General features: G+C 46.5%; 1 protein-coding gene across 2 annotated transcripts in view; it reads left to right on the top strand.

Annotated features, from left to right (window-relative positions):
• The window catches only part of ATXN7 (ataxin 7), a 139482-nt gene that overhangs the window by 97880 nt on the left and 21183 nt on the right, over positions 1-20419 (top strand). Inside the window, exons 1-4 of one of the 2 annotated variants that reach the window (XM_043975000.1) lie at positions 2654-2899; positions 15509-15767; positions 17143-17405; positions 18502-18584. In XM_043975000.1, coding sequence (XP_043830935.1) covers positions 2881-2899; positions 15509-15767; positions 17143-17405; positions 18502-18584 — 624 coding nt within the window. In that variant the 5' untranslated portion in view covers positions 2654-2880. Of the gene's footprint in view, positions 1-2653; positions 2900-15508; positions 15768-17142; positions 17406-18501; positions 18585-20419 lie in introns of those variants that run through there. The other variant, XM_043974999.1, reaches the window with a different exon arrangement.

Below are 20419 nucleotides of genomic sequence, written 5' to 3'. Positions count from 1 at the left end.
AGATGTTGGGGGGGGGGGAGTCCTGGCCTGAAGCAGTGTATGAGCCTCAAAACGATTCTGTCTGTGAAAGAGGGTTTGTGTAATTTGTTCAGCTTGGCCTCAAGGGGCAGAACAAGGAGCCGTTGGAGGAAGATACACCAAGGCAATTTTTAGTTCAGTTCCACAGTGGGATTGGCTCACATGGACTCAGCGGGTTCCCTGTCGCTGGGGTCTCCAGGAAATGCCAGTGACCACAGGCTGGAGAAGGATGAAGTGTTGCTTCCTGTCCCGGGACTAGTTGGACTAAAGGGTCTGTCTCTTTGACCTCAGAGATTCCAGAGGGCCTAGGCCGTGATGAAGCCTTGTAGGAAAGGAGTCTGTGCACCCCGGTGTCACTGGATAAACAGATACTGTACTTTATTTGCCCTTGGAACTTGCAGAATGAAATCCAGAAGGATTTAGTAGCAGCTTAGAAAAGGATGGAGTAACTATTGAAAGAGAATGTCTACCAAAAATCATTACTTTATTAAATGTGGTGTTTATCATTATGTCTGCTCCATGTGTAAGGCACCGAACAGATATCTGGAAAAGAGAATCAAAATTAGCTTAGGGGCAACTGGTAGCACAGTGGTTAAAGCACTGGGCCTAGAGGCAGAAAGACCTGAGTTCAAATCCAGCCTAGACACTTAGGCATTTCTGTTGGCCTTAGTTTCCTCAGCTATAAAGTGGGGATGCTAGTAGCATCTTCTTTCCGTGCTAGTTGTGAAGCTCAAGTGATATCATATTTGTGAAACCTTTTGTAAACCTTAAAACACTGTACAAGCGATATTATCTTTTTAAATGATGATGATTGCTTAATTCTCGAAATCATTATTATTATTTCTAAAAACTCCCACCCAAAGTTGTCCTTTGTTTTCTAATTACCACCAGCCACTGGGGGGAGGAGCGGGATCTGCTGTTCCAGGCCAGAGTGGTCAAATGACGAGGTGATGGACAGAACCTTTAGTCGGCTCCCAATGTGCTTGCTTTCCTTAGGCACCAGCTTGGTTAGCCTTCGTTACAACCCCATTCTGTGCATGTGCTGTTAACCCTGGCATCTGGACTTATCTGATATTACTGTTTCAATACATTGGATTTCCGTCGGCGGCGGCGTGTATTTTGTTTTGTATATTAACTCATTAAGAGAAGAGGTCCCAGGCTTTGGCAGACTGCCCCCAAAGGGGTCCAGGACACAGCGTTCATGCACCGCACACAGGATTCTTTTTTCAATTTCCTCCTCTATAGAAGCCTCGTGGAAGGTTAAAAAAAAAAAATAGAGACTGTCCTGGCACTTGAGTTTTTCTTTCCTCTGTTCAGTCCTACCCACAGTGCCTTGCACATAAGCCATGAATGCTTATTGATTTAGCTGTTTGAATGAAGCTCCTGCTTCATGATAGTCACTGTACCAAGTCTCTGCAGATGGAGAGAGAAAACATTCACAGCTGCTGCCTTCAGGGAACTGACATTCCATTTGCTGGATGAAAACTTGAGGCTAAACCCTTACTTTTGCTCACTGGATTTTTGGAGGCTTTAGGAAGGGTGACTGGAAAAGGACTGAGAAGCATCCTTGCCTCGATGTGTCTGCAGGCCGGCCCCAGAGACCACTTACGATGGGTGAACACAGTTTCTCCTTTCTCCCTGGCCTGGGTGGGCTTTCTGCGCATCTTGGTGAAAGGTGGCAAATGGGACATAGAGTCCATGTGGCTGAGATAGCAGAGAATCCCAGGAAGAGACTGCTTAGCCTCTCCCCTTCTGCCTTTTCTCTGAGCCTCCTTCTGTGGATCTCTGTAGAACTCTCCTTTTTAATGAGTATTCCAGCCGGGACTACAGGCGAGCCCTTCTCATGTTGTGGGTGCCACTCTTTGACAGTGTTGTAGAATTCCAAGTTTAATGGTTTGCTTTCCCTCTCTGGCTTGATAATTAAGGATTTGTGACTGAAAGGGCCGGAGTATTCTGAAGGGAGACAAGTTAGTGCTGTGGAGAAGTGGAGGTTGGCGGGGGAGCTGGGACCATTAGCCATGGGCCTTTGGAGGGGAGAGGAAATTGAGTTTAAACATGAAAATGAGGTGTCAGCCCAAAGTCAGGCTCTCAGCAGTGAGGTTGGGAAGCGCTGCCGCCTCAGATGGGCCCTTCAGCTTCACTTGTTAGAACAATACAAAACACAGCAACAGGCACATGTTATTCCCAGACCGTGGGTAGAGGCTGGGGCTGGAGTTTCTTCTTTGTATGAAAAATGAAACTGTTTACAGTGAGTTCTGTAAAACACCATGGAGAATGACAGGGTACCTGTCGAGGTAACAGGCAGCCGGGCCGAGGGGAGGGGCCAGTCTGCTGGTCCCCCAGGATTTGTCCTTGGGCTGGGGAAGGCCGTTTTCCTGTGTGCTTCCCCTTGGGCATACGTATCCCTGCCAGGTGTTGGTAAGACTGAGTCTGCCAGTCTTCATATGCTGCATTGTTTTCGTTCCCCCTTCGGGAGTCCTGGCAAGCCTCCTGCCAAAGGGAAGGATTACTTTACATCAGCAAGGACTCCTTGTATGACCATATTAGATACAATTAGACTCCACCTCCTGTTTTCTGTTTATCTGCCAGGACCTTTGTAATTCAAGTCCTCTTTACAGTAGTAGCAAATGTTACATAAGCCCAAACATGGAGCGTCCTCGGAGGCGGTGGGCAGACCCGAGGGGTGATGCCAGCCCTTAGCAGCAAGTGTGCAAGCTGACCCAGCCAGCCGATGTGAATGGAAGTGAAGCGGGGGCCCTCCCGAAGGAGCCCCTGCTCTGCACGGGTGCCGGGCGCAAAGCGCTGCCTAAGTTTTCTTGTGCCGTTGTCAGAGGCAAGACTTGGCCCGGAGCCCAGCTCTGCATGGAGCCTGCTGCAGAAGGTTGGTGTGGGTCTGTGCACTCGGGGCGGGAGCCCAGAGGAGGGTGTTTTTGTGTGAGTGTGAGTGCCCACGCGGGTGGGGTGCGTGGGGTTGGGGGGTGCCCTCCCCACCCCGGCCTGCTGGACCTAGTCTGCAGAGTGAGGTGGTCACAGTGGATCATCTCGAAATGAGGGATTAGCGGCTGCAAGCGGCCCACATAAGCCATCCTGAAATGTCATTGGAGTGATTTGGCCAAAGTTCAAAAGCAGATGGGAGCTGGCTTTGCTATTAACTCGGACGGAACGCTGAGGTTTGCGCTAAACTGCTCCTCCTGTGCCTTCAACACGGATGTCCCCTTTGGAGGCAGGATTGTTTACGTAGTCTAAAAATGGAGTCACATTGCGACGCTGGTTGTGTGTTTTTTTTTTTAAACCATGTTGTGTTTTGTTTCTTAATCTTTCTTGCGGTAGCTGTGGCCTCGGGCCTGTCGCTTCTCAGGATTTCCTGTGGAATCTGTTTTTAAAACTATTTGGACAGGCCCTGGGAAGCTCTCGCCCACTTTCACAGAGATCTCAGAGTGGGCTGCTTGAGAGCAGACGGCCCTTTTAAGAGACAGGCAGGCAGCAGTGACCCCGCCAGTCATCGGGCGACTCAGATTGAGTGTGCGAGAAAGAATGAACTGGGAAGGGACAATCGGGTTTTGTTGGAGAGGACTTGGGCTGGCCCCCAGGACAGCTAAGTGGCTTGTTAGTGTGTTTGCTGAAGGCTGATGCTGGTGACACCTGCAAACTTTCCTTCCAGCAGGAAGTGAGCTGACACTGTAGTTGTTTAATTCTGATTGGTTTCAAATTTCATGTCATTCCAAATAATCAGCTTGACTGGACTGCTTTAATTGAGTTTTAAATTGAGCTGCCCAGTTTGTAGGACTTGAGAGAACAGACCGATTTCTAATCTTCCAGGGTCTTTGGGTTACATGCTTCTCTAAGATATTCTGTTTCTACCTGCAGTCCGGCTGTGGTTGGTTTACCTTAAATCATTTTCCGTGTTTGTCATCGGGACGTTAGCATCTCACTGCTTGTCTGGACGCAATATTCTTTGAAATGCATTTTATGATACTATGGAATAAACATTCTCCAAATTGACCTGCCTCCTACGGAGGTATGAACCATGATTAGCAGGAGATAAATGGTAATGCCTTTGGCATATGCTGGGTAACTCCTGAGGCCGCCATGCTGCTTTAAAAAAAAAAAAAAAAGAAAAGACACCAAACTAGTGAAAAATCGCAGTCAGAATCTGAGGGAAATCACAAAGCTGGGTATTCAACAGATGGTGCTGTCACTTCATTGTTCCTAGGACTGCAGCACCTCCCAGAAAAGATTGTGCTCTCTGCTTGAGATTCCTACAGAGGACTGACTTTTCAAAGAAATAGCTCCTTTAATTGAATTATCAAGTCCCTTTCATTTTTCCCCAAGGCAAGTTCTGACTCTCCTTTGCACTTTGCTTCTTTTTTCATACTAGACAAGTGTAAAGGCAGCCACAAAGGTAATAATGAGATCTGAGCTGTGGCGGCAGAACATTGGAGGGGTTTTGGGGGGAGTCTCCTTGTAAAATTTGGATGATAGCCTGTGACCAGAAACAAAAATGTGGCTTCAGAGATGTTTTTGTATGATGACTCTTGGGGTAGTTTTCATACTTGGGCTGAACGTGGTTGGTGCAGGAAACGGGGAAGCTCATGACAATAACCTGTTTTTATGGGGCATCTGTACGTTAAATTCAGAGTGAATCAGGATTTTTATGTTGTTTTTCTTACTCCTCTGTTGACTCTCAAATCGTGTAGATATTATTACTCAAAGCGTGCCCCTCTAGCGTGGGCCAACAGGGGAAATGACCTAGGGTGGTTCCGTTGAGATAGGACAGAAATGTTGGTTTCCGACAGGGCTGTGACGCCTCCTTGTGTGCCCCCCCCTTCCTACCCGCCCCCTCCCACTCCCTCCTGCCTGTGTGGGCACTTCAGCCAGTACGTGGAGAGAGGAGGAAGGAGATTCTGTTTCTTTTATGTTTGTTCCCAAAGTGGAAGGGATCGGAAACCCGGATGTAGTCCTGGGACTGAGATGCCAAATGGGTCAGACCCAGGGACGACCAGATCATGGAGGTCAGGCACTGTGTGCCAGGCACTGGTGATACAAAGCATGGCTTTAAGCGGCCAGCAGGTGCACCTCCAGCTACTTTTTCTCCCTGTGATGAGCTGGTAAGAAAGACTCCAGCTGGAATTCTACCAGGGCAGATTTAAAGGACCCCAGGCTTCATACATCAAGATCAGTTACCAAAACATGTCACTTGGTAGTGGGTATGAAGCAGAATGAGTTATTCTTTTAAAAATAGAATTATGTCCCAAATTCCAGACTATCAGGCTATTTGTGGGCCCCCCTTTTTCCTTTCTAGTCAATTGGAATCCTCATGTAATTAGAAGAAGCAGTATAGAAAGAAAGAAGTCAGGAAGCCAACCTGTGGCTCTCAATGCCTCTTCAGTGTGCTTCTTACACACTTCAGGTTCCTTACCAACCAAAAGCTGCGATCCTACTCGAAAGTGCCAAATGAGGGAACAACTGCCCCCTAGGGAAGACTGGTTGGCAGACCCATTCTTCAATGTCGCCATAATTCTGCGACTTTCTTAGCAGCATTATTTATAGTCCATTCACATAGTTGCCCTTCCCCCACCAAAACCTCTCCCCTGCTAATGTGGCCTTTTCATGCTGCTGGTGTGAATGGGCTCCGGCTGTCTATGCCCTGCTTGGAGACCTGGAAACTTCAGAGTTGAGAATATTTCATTTGGGTCTTTATTTCAGTGGTAAAGTTCCAAATTCAGGACCTTTGTAATCTGAACAGGCGGTTTGGGCTGCTAAAATGACATTTAGCTAAGTGTTCATAGACAGCTCTTTGCCCCCTTACCACTCCCCAGTTAGGCTTTCGTTTTAAAAGCCCCTCTCCTGGGGCAGAGGGGGATCAACAGGACAGTTGGTACTGGTCCGTGATTATCTTCAAGTTAGCTGGATTGATAATGCCATTTCCAGGTGTTGGGTCTTTTCCCAAGTGTGTTTTGTGTGGAGTGCCTTAGATTTGTAAGTATCATCTTGTTTGTGTTTGTTTTAGCATTGGATCATTTATGTAGCACAGTTTGAAACTGACAATAATGATACATGAAATAATGAAACTGACTCATAACAATAATGAGACCTGCCTCCCCAGGGGACTGTGTGACTCTGGTGGGATAACACAGGGAAGCACCCAGTAAAACTGAGCGTTCAATGTGAGTTACCTGGTACTTTCACAGAGCAGTTGCTTTTTGGCCTGGAGAGTCAGTGTTTTGACGAGAACATGTTAGGATTATAAAGATGATGTTTTAAAGAACATTTACAATAGTGATGATCAGAACTTAGGTACATTTTTTCAGTGTGAGCATTTAGAAACAGACGTTTCCATGATTCCCCAGGATATCCATGATTTATGGTTGTGTTGGAAAGCAGGGGGGAACTCACTCAGCTCCTCAATAACTGTTCTCTCTTATTATTGGTGACATTTTAAAAGTACCAGTCCCTTGTTTGAGAGCGTGGAGGGTCAGGGGGATGAGAATGTCCATGAATCCTTTCCTTCTTTTTTTTTTAAGTGCTAGGTAATATGTCTTAACTAACTGAATTCATCTGAAAGTGTTTTCTTCATTTTTGACCAATGATTTGTTAGAACTGGCAGGAATGATTCTGCCATTTAGAAGTTACTTTAAATTCGGGTTTTATGAGGCTCAATCCCTGTGTTACAATGTGTTGCCTTTAAAAGTGACTCCGTTAATGTCTGAAAAATCAAAGAATCGAGGTGGAAACTTGGCCTGAGTAAGCATCCTTTTGTACATATTGAATATTTGGGGGGCAGGTCACCCTCAGGCCATTGACTTAAAATTTCTGGGCCTCATTTTCCTCCTCTGCAAAATAAAGAGACTAGACTAGATGGCCTCTGAAGTGCCTTCCAGCCCCAGATCTATGATTGTCTGACCTCAGTGGCCACAAATATGAACCCCCTCCCCCGACATTGTTGAGATCTTAGCTGAGTGTTTCTCTATCAGTGGGCAATGTTCGCTTCTTAAGTGTTTTCTTTTTTGAAGAAATATTAACTCCCTAAGTTGGTACATAAGGATTTGTGACTTCAGTTGTAGGGGGTACAGAGATCATAACTCTTTGTGACCTGTAGCTTTGAAAAGTCACCTGATCGATTTGGTGACTTACTGGGATGACACAGCTATTAAGTGTCAGAAGCAGGATTTGAAGCCAGGTCTCCCTGTACATTTGAGACACAGCATGCCATTGTGTTTGTGTGCGTGTAGGTAATTGTCAAATATTTACACTGGGAGAGATTGTTTTATGGGCAAAGGGCAAGCCACAGGGAGTTTAGATAATATGGAACTAGATAATTTTAAAAATCCTCTATGGCTTTTTAATAGCGTTAGTACATACAGTGTTCAGACACTTGCCTCAAGCCTACCTCTGACCTCTTCCTGGTTAACTAACAGCCCTCCTTGTAACTGGCCAGCAAGAGGGAAGGGTGCTTCCTGTTTCTCCGGTTAGCATACCCGTGGATTATCCGTGGTTCATACATGTTCGGGGCTGTAATATAAATCATCATAGGTTTGGAGCTAGAAAGCACCTTAGGGAGCCTCCAGTCAAAACCTCCTCCTTTTATAGTTGAGGAGACCGAGGCTGAGGTTTAGAGGGGCTGTAAACATCAGAGATAAGGTGTGATCCCCGACTCCCAGTCCAGCATTCTGTGCACTGTGCCATTCTCCTGCCATTTAGAGGTGAGTTTTACCTAATCCTGGGGTGATGGGTTTTCTGCTAATCTTGACTGTTTAGAAAATGCATCCTCGGACTGGTCCTTTATAATGTTCTTCTCTTTGTTAGCCGGAGCTTCTTGAAAAGAACAATCCTGTGGCTTCTTTGACTTGGTGTGTAATTCTCTCCAAAATCCATTCTAAAAGTTTTTGATATTGTGAGATCTAAAGAATAGAGAGGGGAGGCAGCATAACAGCCAAGCCTGGCTTGGGCAGCAGAGAGCCCTGCCTCTCTCACAGAGCGGCTGTGTGACCCCGGGCCTGCCCCATAACCTCAGGGCCTAAGGCAGCTCTCTAGAATTATAGACAAGCGGCTCATCTTCATCAGTGGAGGGGATTTCCTCAGAGGGAGGCTCCCCATGCCAATGAATGGAGGGTCCAAGCATCCCTCAGCCTTGCTTTACCTCCTCCCAAAGAAAGCCTATGGGAAATCCTCTTTTAGGTAGGACCTGATCTAATATTCATTCACGTAATAGGATTTTGAGTGGAAAGGAATTTGAGAGATTATTTAGGCCGAGGCCCTCATGTTTCCCCTAAGGAAGCCAAGAGAGGAAGAGATTTGCCCAGAGTCACACAGGTTCTGCCTCTGACCATGGGACCCCAAGGGTATTTCTTAGGGCACACGGTTGTTTTCTGTGACATTTACTTCAGAAAGATGGGGATGTCACCACAGTCAGCCTTGACTTCCTCCCATCTTATGGGGATATCCCCCATCCATTTATAGAAATCCTTCTTAAACTCTCTACTTGGGTTTTCAGGTTCCACCTCATCTTAGGCTAACGAGTTGTCTATATTTACCATTGCTGAGTATACCCTTCAACCAACTCTGTGACTCCCCATTAGCCAGGTCCCTTGCTGGGGACATCTCCCTGCCTTTGCTTCTTTCTTTGTTTGCCTATTAGCCACGTCATTCATTACCAATAGCCCCTCCACTGGAGAGGGAAAAGAAAGAGCCAGGCTCTCCCCTGGCTTGGGAATGGGACTCAGAGATGTGATGGAGCATCTTGGGGAGTGTGAAAGGTTCCTGTGGTACACATTACAGCAGCCTGCAGTCAGTACTGTGCATGTCGAATGGCTTGGTTTAGAAGGGGGCTCTTACTGTTTTCTGGAAAGGTCTATGATGCCAACAAGATTGGGGCTCATTTAGACACGGGTGGGTAGGAGAGACCAGCGCTTCCTTCAAGGAGCCGGCACACTGACAGTGAGGTCACAGGACTACAAGGCCGCAGGGGCTGAGCACCTAAGAGAGGTGCAGGGTGGATGACGTTTGAGCTGGGCCTTGCGGCCCGGCGGCATTTCAGTGGGCAGAAACGGGGGGTGAGGGGCATGGAGAATGGGTTCAGGAATGTTCAGCTGCAGTGCAGGGTGCCTGAAAGGAACGAAGTTAAGGCTGGGAAAGCTGGCTAGGGCCCTGTTGTGAAAGGCCTGGAATGCCATCCTAAAAGCCTGGAGGGGGGTGGGGGGCAAGGTAGCTGCTGTCACTGATGGTTTCTGACCAGTAGAATGAGATCTCTTAAGAGTTACGCCCTTGGCAAACCATCAGGCCTCAGTCTGTGTGATTGCATTGCTATGATCATGGTGTCCAAAATGAGTGAAACGATAGCTCATCCCAGTGTACTCTGTAGCCTTCAAATTTATCTGGAAGTATCATGTTTCATTTAGAAAACCTCATTTTGAGTGAGCATTGATGAATTAGAACACATTTAGTGATGAAGGGTGGTGAAGCCAGGAGTTCATCTTTTCTGTGTCTTGACCCCTTCTGCTGGTCTGGTAGAACCTGTGGACCCTTTTTCCAAAAAAAATTTCAATGAATAAATAAAATAAAAAATACATGGGATTACAAAGAAAACTAGTTAATGTAATAGTTATCAAAATATATGTGTGTGCATGTGTTACCCTGTCTTATGAATCCTGTTGGCCGAAGCATCAATCGATCTTTAATCGAGCGCTCTCGTTCTCGCTCGCGCGCTCTCTCTCTCTCTCTCTGCAAAGACTTAAGTGAAGCACGTTAGCTCTCCAGGGGCCAACACTCTTCAGAGGAGTGAGAAATACAAGGTATAGTAAGAGGGATGGACATCAGCAGTTAGAGAGTAACCAGGCTGTGTGAAGGTTAGTAGATGGAGCCAGGAATGTTGATTTAGGAAAAGAGAAGACTTGTTGGGGAAATGACAATGGTCTTCGAAAGTCAGGAGGACTGTCAGATGGAGAAAGGGTTACATTGCCTCTGCTTGGCCCTATGGGGGAGAACCAGAATCAGTGGGAACAGAGTTCAGTTTAACCCAAGGAGACACTTATAATTATGGAATGGGATCCATCTAAAGACAGTACCTGGAGGTGTGGGGAAGAGACTAGATGACCGTTGTCAGAGATTTTGTCGTAGGGATTCGTACAATTAATGATTCTGTCATTCTGTTGTATATAACACGTGCACAGAAGGAGGATCCATTTGGAGGAGGAGAGAAGACCAGTTAGAAGGAAAGAGGAACAACCTTTTTCATAGCATTCTTTATGTTCACAAAAAGCTAAAAAACAAATCTGTTTTCTCAGTGATTATGGAATGGTTGAATAAATGTAAATGTAGTGTTATTTTACTGCCATGCAGAGATCAGAACAGGACCTTTCACATCTTTGGTATAGGACACTGCTTGTTGAAAAAAATCCCTCTACTAATCAAGGCAGCAGGTTCTCTATAATTTATAATCTTAGTTGCCCAGAGCACAGAGTGTTTTCATGACTTTCCCAAGGCCACACGACAGTGTATGTATCTGAAATCGGACTTGAACACAGGTCTTCTTGGTTCCAAGGCCCACTTTCTTAACTCCACTGTGCCACACTGCCTCTCTTTATTACCAAACTGTAAAGAATGAAAAAAAGGAAAAATTCAGTGAAACACAGAAAGGACTCCTAGGGAGATTCAACAAACAAACCCAAAGACCACAATCATAAAAGTAAAACAGAGGTGGCAAGGCAGCAGAGGTCTGCTCAGCCCTCAGGATTGGCACCACTCCACCTAGTTCATGATTCATTGTTAAGCACCCACCCTTATGTCCAGCACTGTCCTTGACACTGGGGCTACAGGGAAAAAATGGTAATTCTGCTTCAGTGCACTTGTGTTTTCCTGGAGGTAGGAGAGAAATACATGCACAGATATGTAAATAGAAAGGGTTTTGGAGGGCGGCACTTGAGCAGAGCCCTTAAAAAAAGCTAGAGATTAATTTAGGTGAAGGTGGGAAAGAAGTACATTCCACAAATGGGGGTTGACTTGTACAAAGGCAAGGGACAAGAGGTGGAATGTCATTTGTAGGGAACAGTAAGGAAGCCTGTTTGGCTGGAATGTGGTGTGTGAAGGGGATGATGTGCAGTCATCCATACGAGGAAAGTTGGAAGGCACGTCCCTCCTTTTTGTTAATTTTTCAGTAGGGTTTACTTGAATGTTGGGTTGTATCAAAATATCAAAAGATTAAAAGATATATATATATATATTTTTTAACTTATAAGGTATTTTATTTTTTCCGTTATATGTAAAGATAGTTCTCAACTTTTGTTTATACAAGCTTTACAATTTCAGATTTATCTATACACACACATATATATATATATATATACACATAATAACATTAATCCTATTTCTGCATTAATCCTGTTATAAGAGAAAAAATCAGAGCAGTAATGCAAAACCTCAAAATAGAAAAAAAAAACAACAGCACCCAAAACAAAAGAAATAGTATGGTTCAATCAGCATCTATACTCCACAGTTCTTTTTTTTTTTTCTTGGATTTGGAGAAAAGATATATTTTTAAAGAAGTTTGTTTCAGGAGTCCAGGCAAAAGAGGGATTGAGGGACAGAACTAAAATATTGATCAGAGTGTTAACTGTGAATGTGAGAAGTTATAGTGGGAGGGAGAGGTTTTGAATATAGGAAATATCATGAAGGAAAACATAAGTGATCTTGAAAATTAATTACATATGAAGGTTGAGGAAGAAGAAATCAGAACTCTGAGGTTTTTAGTCTGGCTGATTGGAGATCACAATGCCCATTAACCAATAAAGAAGTCAGGAAAGAACGTGTATTTGTGAAAGGGAGGGACATGCAGTTGTAAGGGGACCAGACTTGGGAAGGATGCCGGCTGCCCCTTCCTCTCAGATAGGAGGCATGAGTAGAAAGGGCACAGGGTTCGAGCTGTGGCAGGTGTTAGATAAGGAGACTCGGGATTCTTTAGTAAAAGAGCTGAGACTATGCACCAAAGTATGACATTTGGACCTTTGGAAAATGGAAAAGGCACTTCAAGGAAACGGAGTTGAATAAATAATAATATCCAGCATTGTCATGTTGGTTTGATGTGTAATAGTAGCAATAGCCAGCATTTAAATAGTGCGTTCTAGGTTTGCAAAGAACTTTACAGAGAATTCTTTTGATCCTCACAGCAACCACGGGAGGTAGGGGCTGTTATTAGCCCCATTTTACAGACAAGGGAACTGAGGCACAGAGAGGTTCATTGACTCACCCAGGGTCACCCAGCTAGGGTAGGTCTTCTGATTCCAGGTTTTGTGTTCTATCCAGTGTGAAACCAGCTGCCTGTGGAATCCTGAATAGCTCTCTTAACCCTTCAGTGTTCTAGGCTGGAAGTGTCCAGCACACCTACCACCCGCCCTCCCCAGAAGGGCCTGGGCCCGATAAAAATGTGATTGAGAAATATTTAACGATGAAAATACAAGAAAACAGGTAACGTGACATTTTAAAATGAGGTCAGTATGTGGCTGTAGGGATCCTTCTGGATGGGTTACTGGCCCCCCTTTCTTTTTGAGTTTGACCCCCACCCCCAACCAAGATGCCGCTCTGCATGGGTGGGGGGAGTGTCCTCATCTTCCCAGGCCCAGCCCCTCCTGATTTCACTAACATTTGGGATTATTTCTTCACCACTTCAGCTGAAAGTTTGGAGCAGTCTCCCTTCTGTCTTTGTGTCCCTGACACCCAGTAGGCCCTTAATGAATGCTTATTGATTGGCTGACTGATTGATTATGAGTGAGGCAGGTGATAGAAGTGTTAGAAGAGGAATCTGATTCACTGAGCAGCACTGAGCAGGTGATGTGGGCTTGCTCGGTCCAGCAGCTTGTGAGTGTCAGGTGGGATCTGGCCCCGGGTGGTCCTCCTTCCATCTCAGCCCTCCCTCCATGATAGCAAAGGAGGACTGCTGAGGAGCAGTGAGGGGCGGGGAAATTGAGGTAGCCAGGCCCCCACCAGGTTTGGCTTTGGTTCCTTTGGGGGCTGTGCCTTGATTGGAACACTTGTGATTTTTAAAAGGATTCTTTTAAAAACAAGTTCAGACTAGCAGGCTTTTCTCTCTTCAGTGCTTCCCCCTTTGGAAGGCCTCCTGCGCTCTTCACTCACATGCTGCCTCTGCCTCACAAGTGTCTGGCCCACTAGCCAGGGGCAGCTTTCCGAGGCCTACCCCGGTGCCAGGCCCTGGAGAGAAGGGAGCCGTGAAGAAGCAGCTTCCGACTCTCCCCTGGGTCAGATATATATATATATATCTTTTGATATTTTGATACAACCCAACATTCAACACACTTGCAGTTAGACTGAGTCAAGTTAATACAAGGCCCCAAGGCTCCCAATAATTTGTCTGTTACTGATGCAAGAAACCCACTTTTAAGCTGTCCCCAAAATGAAGCCCAGGTGGGGTCAGTGGTGGATGTATTTCCTTGCCTCAATTTAAGTTGAAATTTAAAGCTACTTCTGTCGGCTCATGAGGACTAGGAGACATCTTCTCAGAATAGGCCTCTTTGGTTTGATTGCCAATTGCATCACATTAAAGAGTGCCCTGTTTTGACTCTGTTGGTATTTAAGCCAGTGATTTCCAGCCATCGTCTGCATCTTGTTACAGTTCAAAAGCATCTCTGTGCATTTTCCTAGGATGAGAGGATGCGGGGTGACAGAGAGCCACGCCTTGCTTGACATGTCAAGTAGAAGTATATCTCTTGTTGAAGTGAGAAATGCAAGTTTGGGGAGCATCATGGCTCTGATTCAGCGGCTGATGCTGCTCAGTTAGCTATGAAGTTTTATATCTTGACAGTGGGAATAAATCAGATTAAATTTCATGAGGAGAAATGAGGAATAAGGGGGAAAATTATTAACAGCATTGGAGGGAAAGTGCGATGGGAAAAGAATGTCAAGTTTGAATCTATTGAAAACGCTCCCATCCATCATCTGATAATTAGATAAATGTAAGGCCCCAGGAAGGAGTCTGTTGGAAAATTCCAGCACCCAATAAATAGAAAGAGTGGTAAATTTCTTCAGTGTCAAAGTTACTTTAAGCCTACCCCAATCCCAGAATTTATATCCCACAATTTATAATCTCCTTTACCTGATAGAGGTAGTAGCAGCCTCATTTTAATTTCTCACGATAGCATCGCTCAAGGGTCAGCTGAAATACGCTGTCAGCCTCACGAGAAATGATATGAGAGCCCAACAGGAAATTGGACTTGATGTCAGGTTCAGAAGGTTTGATTTGTTTTAACTTTGAGTGACTGTATTTGACTCTTTAGATGTCATCTCATTTCAGGAACAAAAACTGCTTTTTACAAGTAAAATGCTTTTGGTGACTCACCTGTCTCAGACTTTCAAACAAAGATGACCTGTATTTGGAAGTTTGAGGTTTAGTGAATAAAGTTGGGAATCCTGCATTCCCTCTCCGCTTGTCCTCGTGGTGTCATGCTCTGTGCCTGACCCTTAAGTGTCTCTCAGAGCATTGTTGACTGAAGAGCCTCCTATAAAAAGACATTTGGCAGTGGGGTTTGCAGTGATTCTTGTAGACGCTGACATATCAGTTGGCTTCATATGAAAAGTCAGGAACTTGCCCAGAATTTGTTATTGGCTGCCAGTGAATGGATAGTACACACTTTTGTAAATTAAACACACTCATAATTTGAAGGGATTTCTAATGAGACCCATTAATGGAAGTGACAAGCTTGTATCTTACAATAATCTAAATGGATTGATCTGATCAAAGACTTCACCTAGATCCATTGGATGTGTTTTCTGGAAGTTCCTAATGCTCATGACGGCCTTTCTGAAGAAGAGCTGATCCCTCTGAGCATGGGTTTGTTTTTGAGTTCTCTTATCAATAATAAGCCTGAGTCACTGCCCTGTTAGAAGCTGGTAGAGTTTTGTGTGGTATTTTGTCCTGCCCTTTGGCATCTTCTTGGTGTGAACCTGAGTGAGTTTGACCAGATGCGGCCTGGGCAGATGATAAAAAGGGGAGAGAAGCAATTCACTGGGAAATCATAGCACAAATACTTGTGGAATGGTAATAAGGGAACCCCAGAAACATTTTTAATGGTGTCGTCTGGTAAGGGGTCAGCACAACTTGTTTCTTAGCCATTGATCACTGTTCTGAGCCTTGGGGAGAGCATGAGGAGAGAAAAGCCCTCCAGCCACTAACTACATCACGGCAGATAAATGAGTCAACTTGGCAAAGGGCATTTGACACGGGCAAGAACCACAAGGGTTCTGCAAGCCCAGCCCAGGACCAACACGTGGCTTCTGGGAGGCAACGTGAGGCACAAAAAGGGGGACCGCTGGCTAGGTTGACACTTTCTTCACCTGGATGAACCAGTGCTCCTGAAGGTCTGAGTGGAGCCTGCCAGGTGTGCTCAGTGGAGGGGTTTTCCTTTTAAGGGGGAGGATCCATCTTCCAGGGGTCGATGAGAAAATCGACTCAAGTGACTTGGATTGTTTGTCTTTTGCTTTTCAGAAAGAAGACACAGCTCCTCCAACAAGCCCCCTCTGACGGCACCACCCTCTTCCATGTATTCCTTCTTTTCTTCCCTGTCCAAAAGCAAAGGTAACAACAGCAGCGCAGGTGGGAACAGTCGCTCTTGTGGCGGAGGCGTCATCAGCGCGCCCTCGTCCAATTCCAAGTTGTTGAAATCGCCCAAAGACAAACCGCAGCTCAGTGGAAACAGTAGGCCGATGCATCCGGTACAACATGGCCGAATTCCCCATGATAAAATGTGAGTGTGTTCTCTGTCACTGGGATAGCAAAGAGGGCTCTGATCAGTGTGAGGAATGAGAGGAGGGTCCCCACAGGGAGAACCAGGAGCAGACTGATTGCACCTCTTCTTTCTGAGGTAATCAGGGGCTAGCCCCTGCATCTTGCCAGGCTAAAAAGGGCAGGAGGCAGAGGAGGACACCCATGCCCCTCAAGCAAGTTTTGGACGGGTCAAGAGAGTGATAAGCAAAGAGAAAGAAGCTTACTCCCAGTCAGATTTTTGGCTCGGGTCCAGGTCCCATGTGTGGTGGGAGGCTTCCTGGGTCAGAGACGCCCACTCTCTCTCTCTCTCTCTCTCTCTCTCTCTCTCTCTCTCTCTCTCTCTCTCTCTGCTTCTCGCTGGCCTCCACATCCTAACTCAGCGAGATCCCCTCCGCAGCATGTTGTCAGCATGGGGAAGCAGCCATGTTCAGGGGCACTGGTTTGCCGTGGTGAAGGTCCCAGGCCCCCAGGACGTCACAGTCCTGGGCACAGAGAAGAAAGCCAAGCCAAATGCCAGCCCAGCCAGTGACTCACGCAGTCCTAACCTGTACAAGCATGTCATCGGTGGAAGCCGGGACTGCTCAGGATCAAGGACATTTACACAGGGCTGGGCTAGGTTTACCTGCCAGCCCAGCTCTTAACAAAAACCCGAGTGAGGTGGAGGAGAATGATTTTGTGGGCAGTTGATATGTTCGTCTGAAATGATTTGTGTTACTTTAGCGACAGCCTCCCAGAGTCTCTCTGCTCTTGGCAACACTCTCTTAGCCTACTTTGAGTCAGGATGCTGCACACTGCTGTCATTAAGACGGGCTTTGTTTCCAGTTGGGCTGAATCTGTGAAGCTTTCCTGTATTTTATTTTTAATCTTTTTTCTTTTGAGAGCATTGTTTTTAAGAAAGTTTTGCCCATAAGGATCCTCTGGGTGGTCTTTCTGGCTTTTTACAGATTTGGTGTTTTTGTTTGTCTTGTTTTTTGTCCTCACCTACAAATTCTCCACACAGAAGACCTGATGGAGGTGGGCAGCTCCCCTGTAGCTTGGTTTCTGAGAGTTGCCTGGGGCTTTGAGAACCAGGGCCACCCACCAAGGATGGCTCAGTCTTGTGAGCCCAGGCCAGCTGTCCTGCCACCCACCACACCTCCTGGTGTCTCTGGTGTGAGCTCCCATGTGTCAGTCCCCTCGGATCTTTCACTCTGCCCTCCGAGAGGCCCTCCCCTTTGTCCCTGCATCTGGTGTCCTGGACACCCTTGAGAACGAACCTCTGGTTAAGAAACTTTTCTGGACCAGACACCCCCACCCCCTATTACCTGCCCATCTCTGAGGTTCCTGTCTTCTTTTTTTCTCTCCATCCATGGTAGCTTGACGCCTTCAGTCAAGGTAGAAAAGATCCACCCAAAGATGGATGGAGCCCTACTGAAAACTGCTCTTGGTTCGGCCGGCTCTGCTGCTGTGAGCTCCTCCATCAAGACTGGCCTTAATTGTCCCTCCATACCAAAGCCACCCTTGCCTTCCCCTGGACACATACTGAATGGTCAAGGTCTTCTTCCTGCCCCTCCGGTTTTGGAAAAGAAGCCAGAAGATCATTCAAACCATAGGAAATTTTTACATAAGAGATTATCAGGTAACTTTGCCTCTGCTGCTCTCTCCCTGCTCCCTTTTCTCCAGAAAGTCGAGGCACTTAATCCGTTCAGGCAGTGCCCGCACTTCCCATCGAGCCCTCAGGGTGACTCAGAGGCTGCGTGTTTATCCCCTCGGCTCTTGGCTTTGAGGGATTTGTCTTTGGGTTTTGGTTTTTGTGTTTGTTGGGGGTTTTGTGGGCTTTTTAAAAACATCTGGTTTTCTGGTCTGGACCTGTGATCCCAGCAGCAGAGGGAAATTCCCTTTGTAAAGACTTGCTCCACTGATGCAGATTGGCACCTCCTGTACGGTGGGAGGGATCGGTCCGAAGGAGCCCTGGGCACACAGCTACCGGGTGGCACAGCCAGGAATCAAGCCTAGGCCTTCTGGCTCTAGCCCTCTGTCTTCCATGCTGACCCTACCCCTAGCACTCTCTTGGGTGATGTCACGTGAAAAGTGTTCTGGTTTAACTAGCATGTGATAGGTGCTGTCATTGTTTGCAGTGAAGAGGATGAGCTGTTTCCTCACCTGTTTCTCTAGTCTAGTTTGAGAGAGAGGAAGAGGAGAATATGAGAGAGAGAGAGCGAGAGTGCTTCCCATACTCTCTCAGAGATGCTTCCTTCTCCTTTCTTTTTTTCTTTTTCTTCTTTTTTGTTTTTTTTTTTTTTTGGTAGGGCAGTGAGGGTTAAGTGACTTGCCCAGGGTCACACAGCTAGTAAGTATCAAGTGTCTGAGGGCAGATTTGAACTCAGGTCTACCTGAATCCAGGGCTGGTGCTTTATCCAATGGGCCACCTAGCTGCCCCTTCCTTCTCCTTTCAAGTACTTCATGGGGATCTTAGCTAGGAAGAGACCTTCAAGGTTATCCAATCCCTAGGGCCAGAGAGGGAAAGAGACTCAGAAAACAAAATCACATCTCTTTTTTTTTCATCCTTAAATCAGTACTGGTACGTGGTGGATTGATTAGTTTATCGTTTCGCATGTTTAGATAGAGAGGAATTTGTAACTTAAAATATAATTAGTCATCTTATGACTGAAGGGAAAATACATGCTATGGGGCATTCCAGGGGTAATTGTAATGTGTCTGTATCTTTCTGACAGAGAGAGAATTTGATCCTGACATATATTGTGGTGTCATTGATGTGGAGACCAAGAAGCCGTGCACTAGGTCTTTGACATGCAAGGTAGGACACCTTCTCTCCTCTGAATTGGGCTGTCGGTCGTTGGCGCTTTTAAATCGATGTCGTTGAATGAATGCATCCCACTTCTCTCCCAACAATCCTCTTAGCTCTTGTGGCTCAAGGAGCCTCGGAGCTTGGGCCAGACGACCCAGTTCAGGCACTCTGCAGCAAAGAATGAAGGCGAGAATCACCAAGCCTTTCCTCCTCCTCTCCCCCAGCCTTTAATTGTCAGAGCCCTGGGATCCTTCTTGCATAAAAAAAAAAATGTAAAGCTCTTATGTCTTAGCATCGATTTTGAAGGAATATTGAGATTCCCTTAACGCATAAAATTGAATGATTTTAAATGTGTGCTAACACCCTTTGAGTCAGCTGCCCCATAGCCTACAAAATTCATCCTAAGAGAATACTTTAACCATAAGGCCACATTTTTCTCCATTCTCTCTCTAATGTTTGCCTTGTAGTACAGTTCCAAACACAAGCAAACTTCCTCCCTGCCCTCTGCCTTGATGTATCTTTAATGTTAGAATAAGATTGCAAGGACAGCTTTCTCTTGAAACATCTCCGTATTTCATATCCTCAATAACATCCTGATCCGTAGGTTCAGTCACTGAAGGAGAAAAGATGGCAAAAGGTGCTGACCCCTCTTGCGAGATGAACCTAGGGGTAGGCGGGCTTTGCTTTGTTGGCTAGCTCATGCTCCTCAAGGGTTCTTTCACGGGAGGTATAAAAAGTAGGATGGAAGCATTCAGAAAAGCATTTCTCTATCTGGCCACGCATTGTCTTTTCTGCAAAGAGCTGGTGTGTGGATCACATCCAAATGGAGGGCCGGGGATGACTCATACGTGAGCCAGTCACAAAAGCTTTCATTTTCCTGAGGCCCTTAATGTTAGAACGGCCGTGTCAAGTTCTGGTTCTGCTCGGGCTGTGTTACAGGGGTGGACATGTGAGAGATAGTGCCCAAGCAGGCAAGTTCCGTCCGCACCGTAAAACTAAACCAGGTTGTGAAGTCAGATTCTTGGGAAAGCCCCCCGTTCTTTAGCTGCATGATGGTTCAGTGATTTATTTTCCTGTTGACTTAAATCTTCTCCAGCCCTGCCTAGTCTGCCTTGCAGACCCTAGCACCACTTTTCCACTCTGCCAATCAGCCCATTAAATGTGCACTTTTCTGCTAAATGGTGGCCGTAGAGACAGGGCCGCTTCCACTCTCTGGGGCCTCTTGTGGCGATAGCCCTTGGTAGAATTTGCCTTCTCCCTCCAGGCTACCCATTTGCGGCCTGTGACCCTGGCCCAGCCCTCCCCCGCCCCCAAAGCAGGAAGGTGTTTCCGCTGCAGTTCACTTCCTCGCACTCGGCTCTCCTTCGGCTGCTACGCCTCCTCTGTCTCCCCTCGTAAGAGCCGTCTCTCCCCGAGGCCCACCTTCTCGCACCACCTTCTCTCTTCTCAGTGCCCGCCACTAAGCTGTTCTCCTCCACATCCCTCCCTCGTGACCTCATCCTTGCCCTCCTGCTTGACTTTGCTTCAGGGTTTGATTCTGTTGACCGGCCCTTCCTTCTGCCTGTCCTTGCAGGTTCAGAGATTCCACACTGCTCTGGTTCTCTTCCTCTGTCTCCTCTGCTGGCTTGTCCTCCTCTTCCTTATTCCTTCAGGTGGGTGCTCCCCAAGGTTCTCTCCCCGCGACCCCGAGCTCCCCAGGTGTCCTCGCCCGTGTCTAAAATCAAGCTTACTGTGTCGCCCCGTGAACTTGTTCCTCTTTCTCACTTAAGTCTTTCTGTCTGTGGCTGTACCGGCCACCCGTGTTCAAAACCTTGGCAGGCTCCCTCTCCTTTAATTTTCCTGGC

Source organism: Dromiciops gliroides, chromosome 1 (assembly GCF_019393635.1).
Source record: "Dromiciops gliroides isolate mDroGli1 chromosome 1, mDroGli1.pri, whole genome shotgun sequence".
Classification (NCBI taxonomy): Eukaryota; Metazoa; Chordata; class Mammalia; order Microbiotheria; family Microbiotheriidae; genus Dromiciops; species Dromiciops gliroides.
This window is presented reverse-complemented; position numbering and strand designations above follow the sequence as displayed.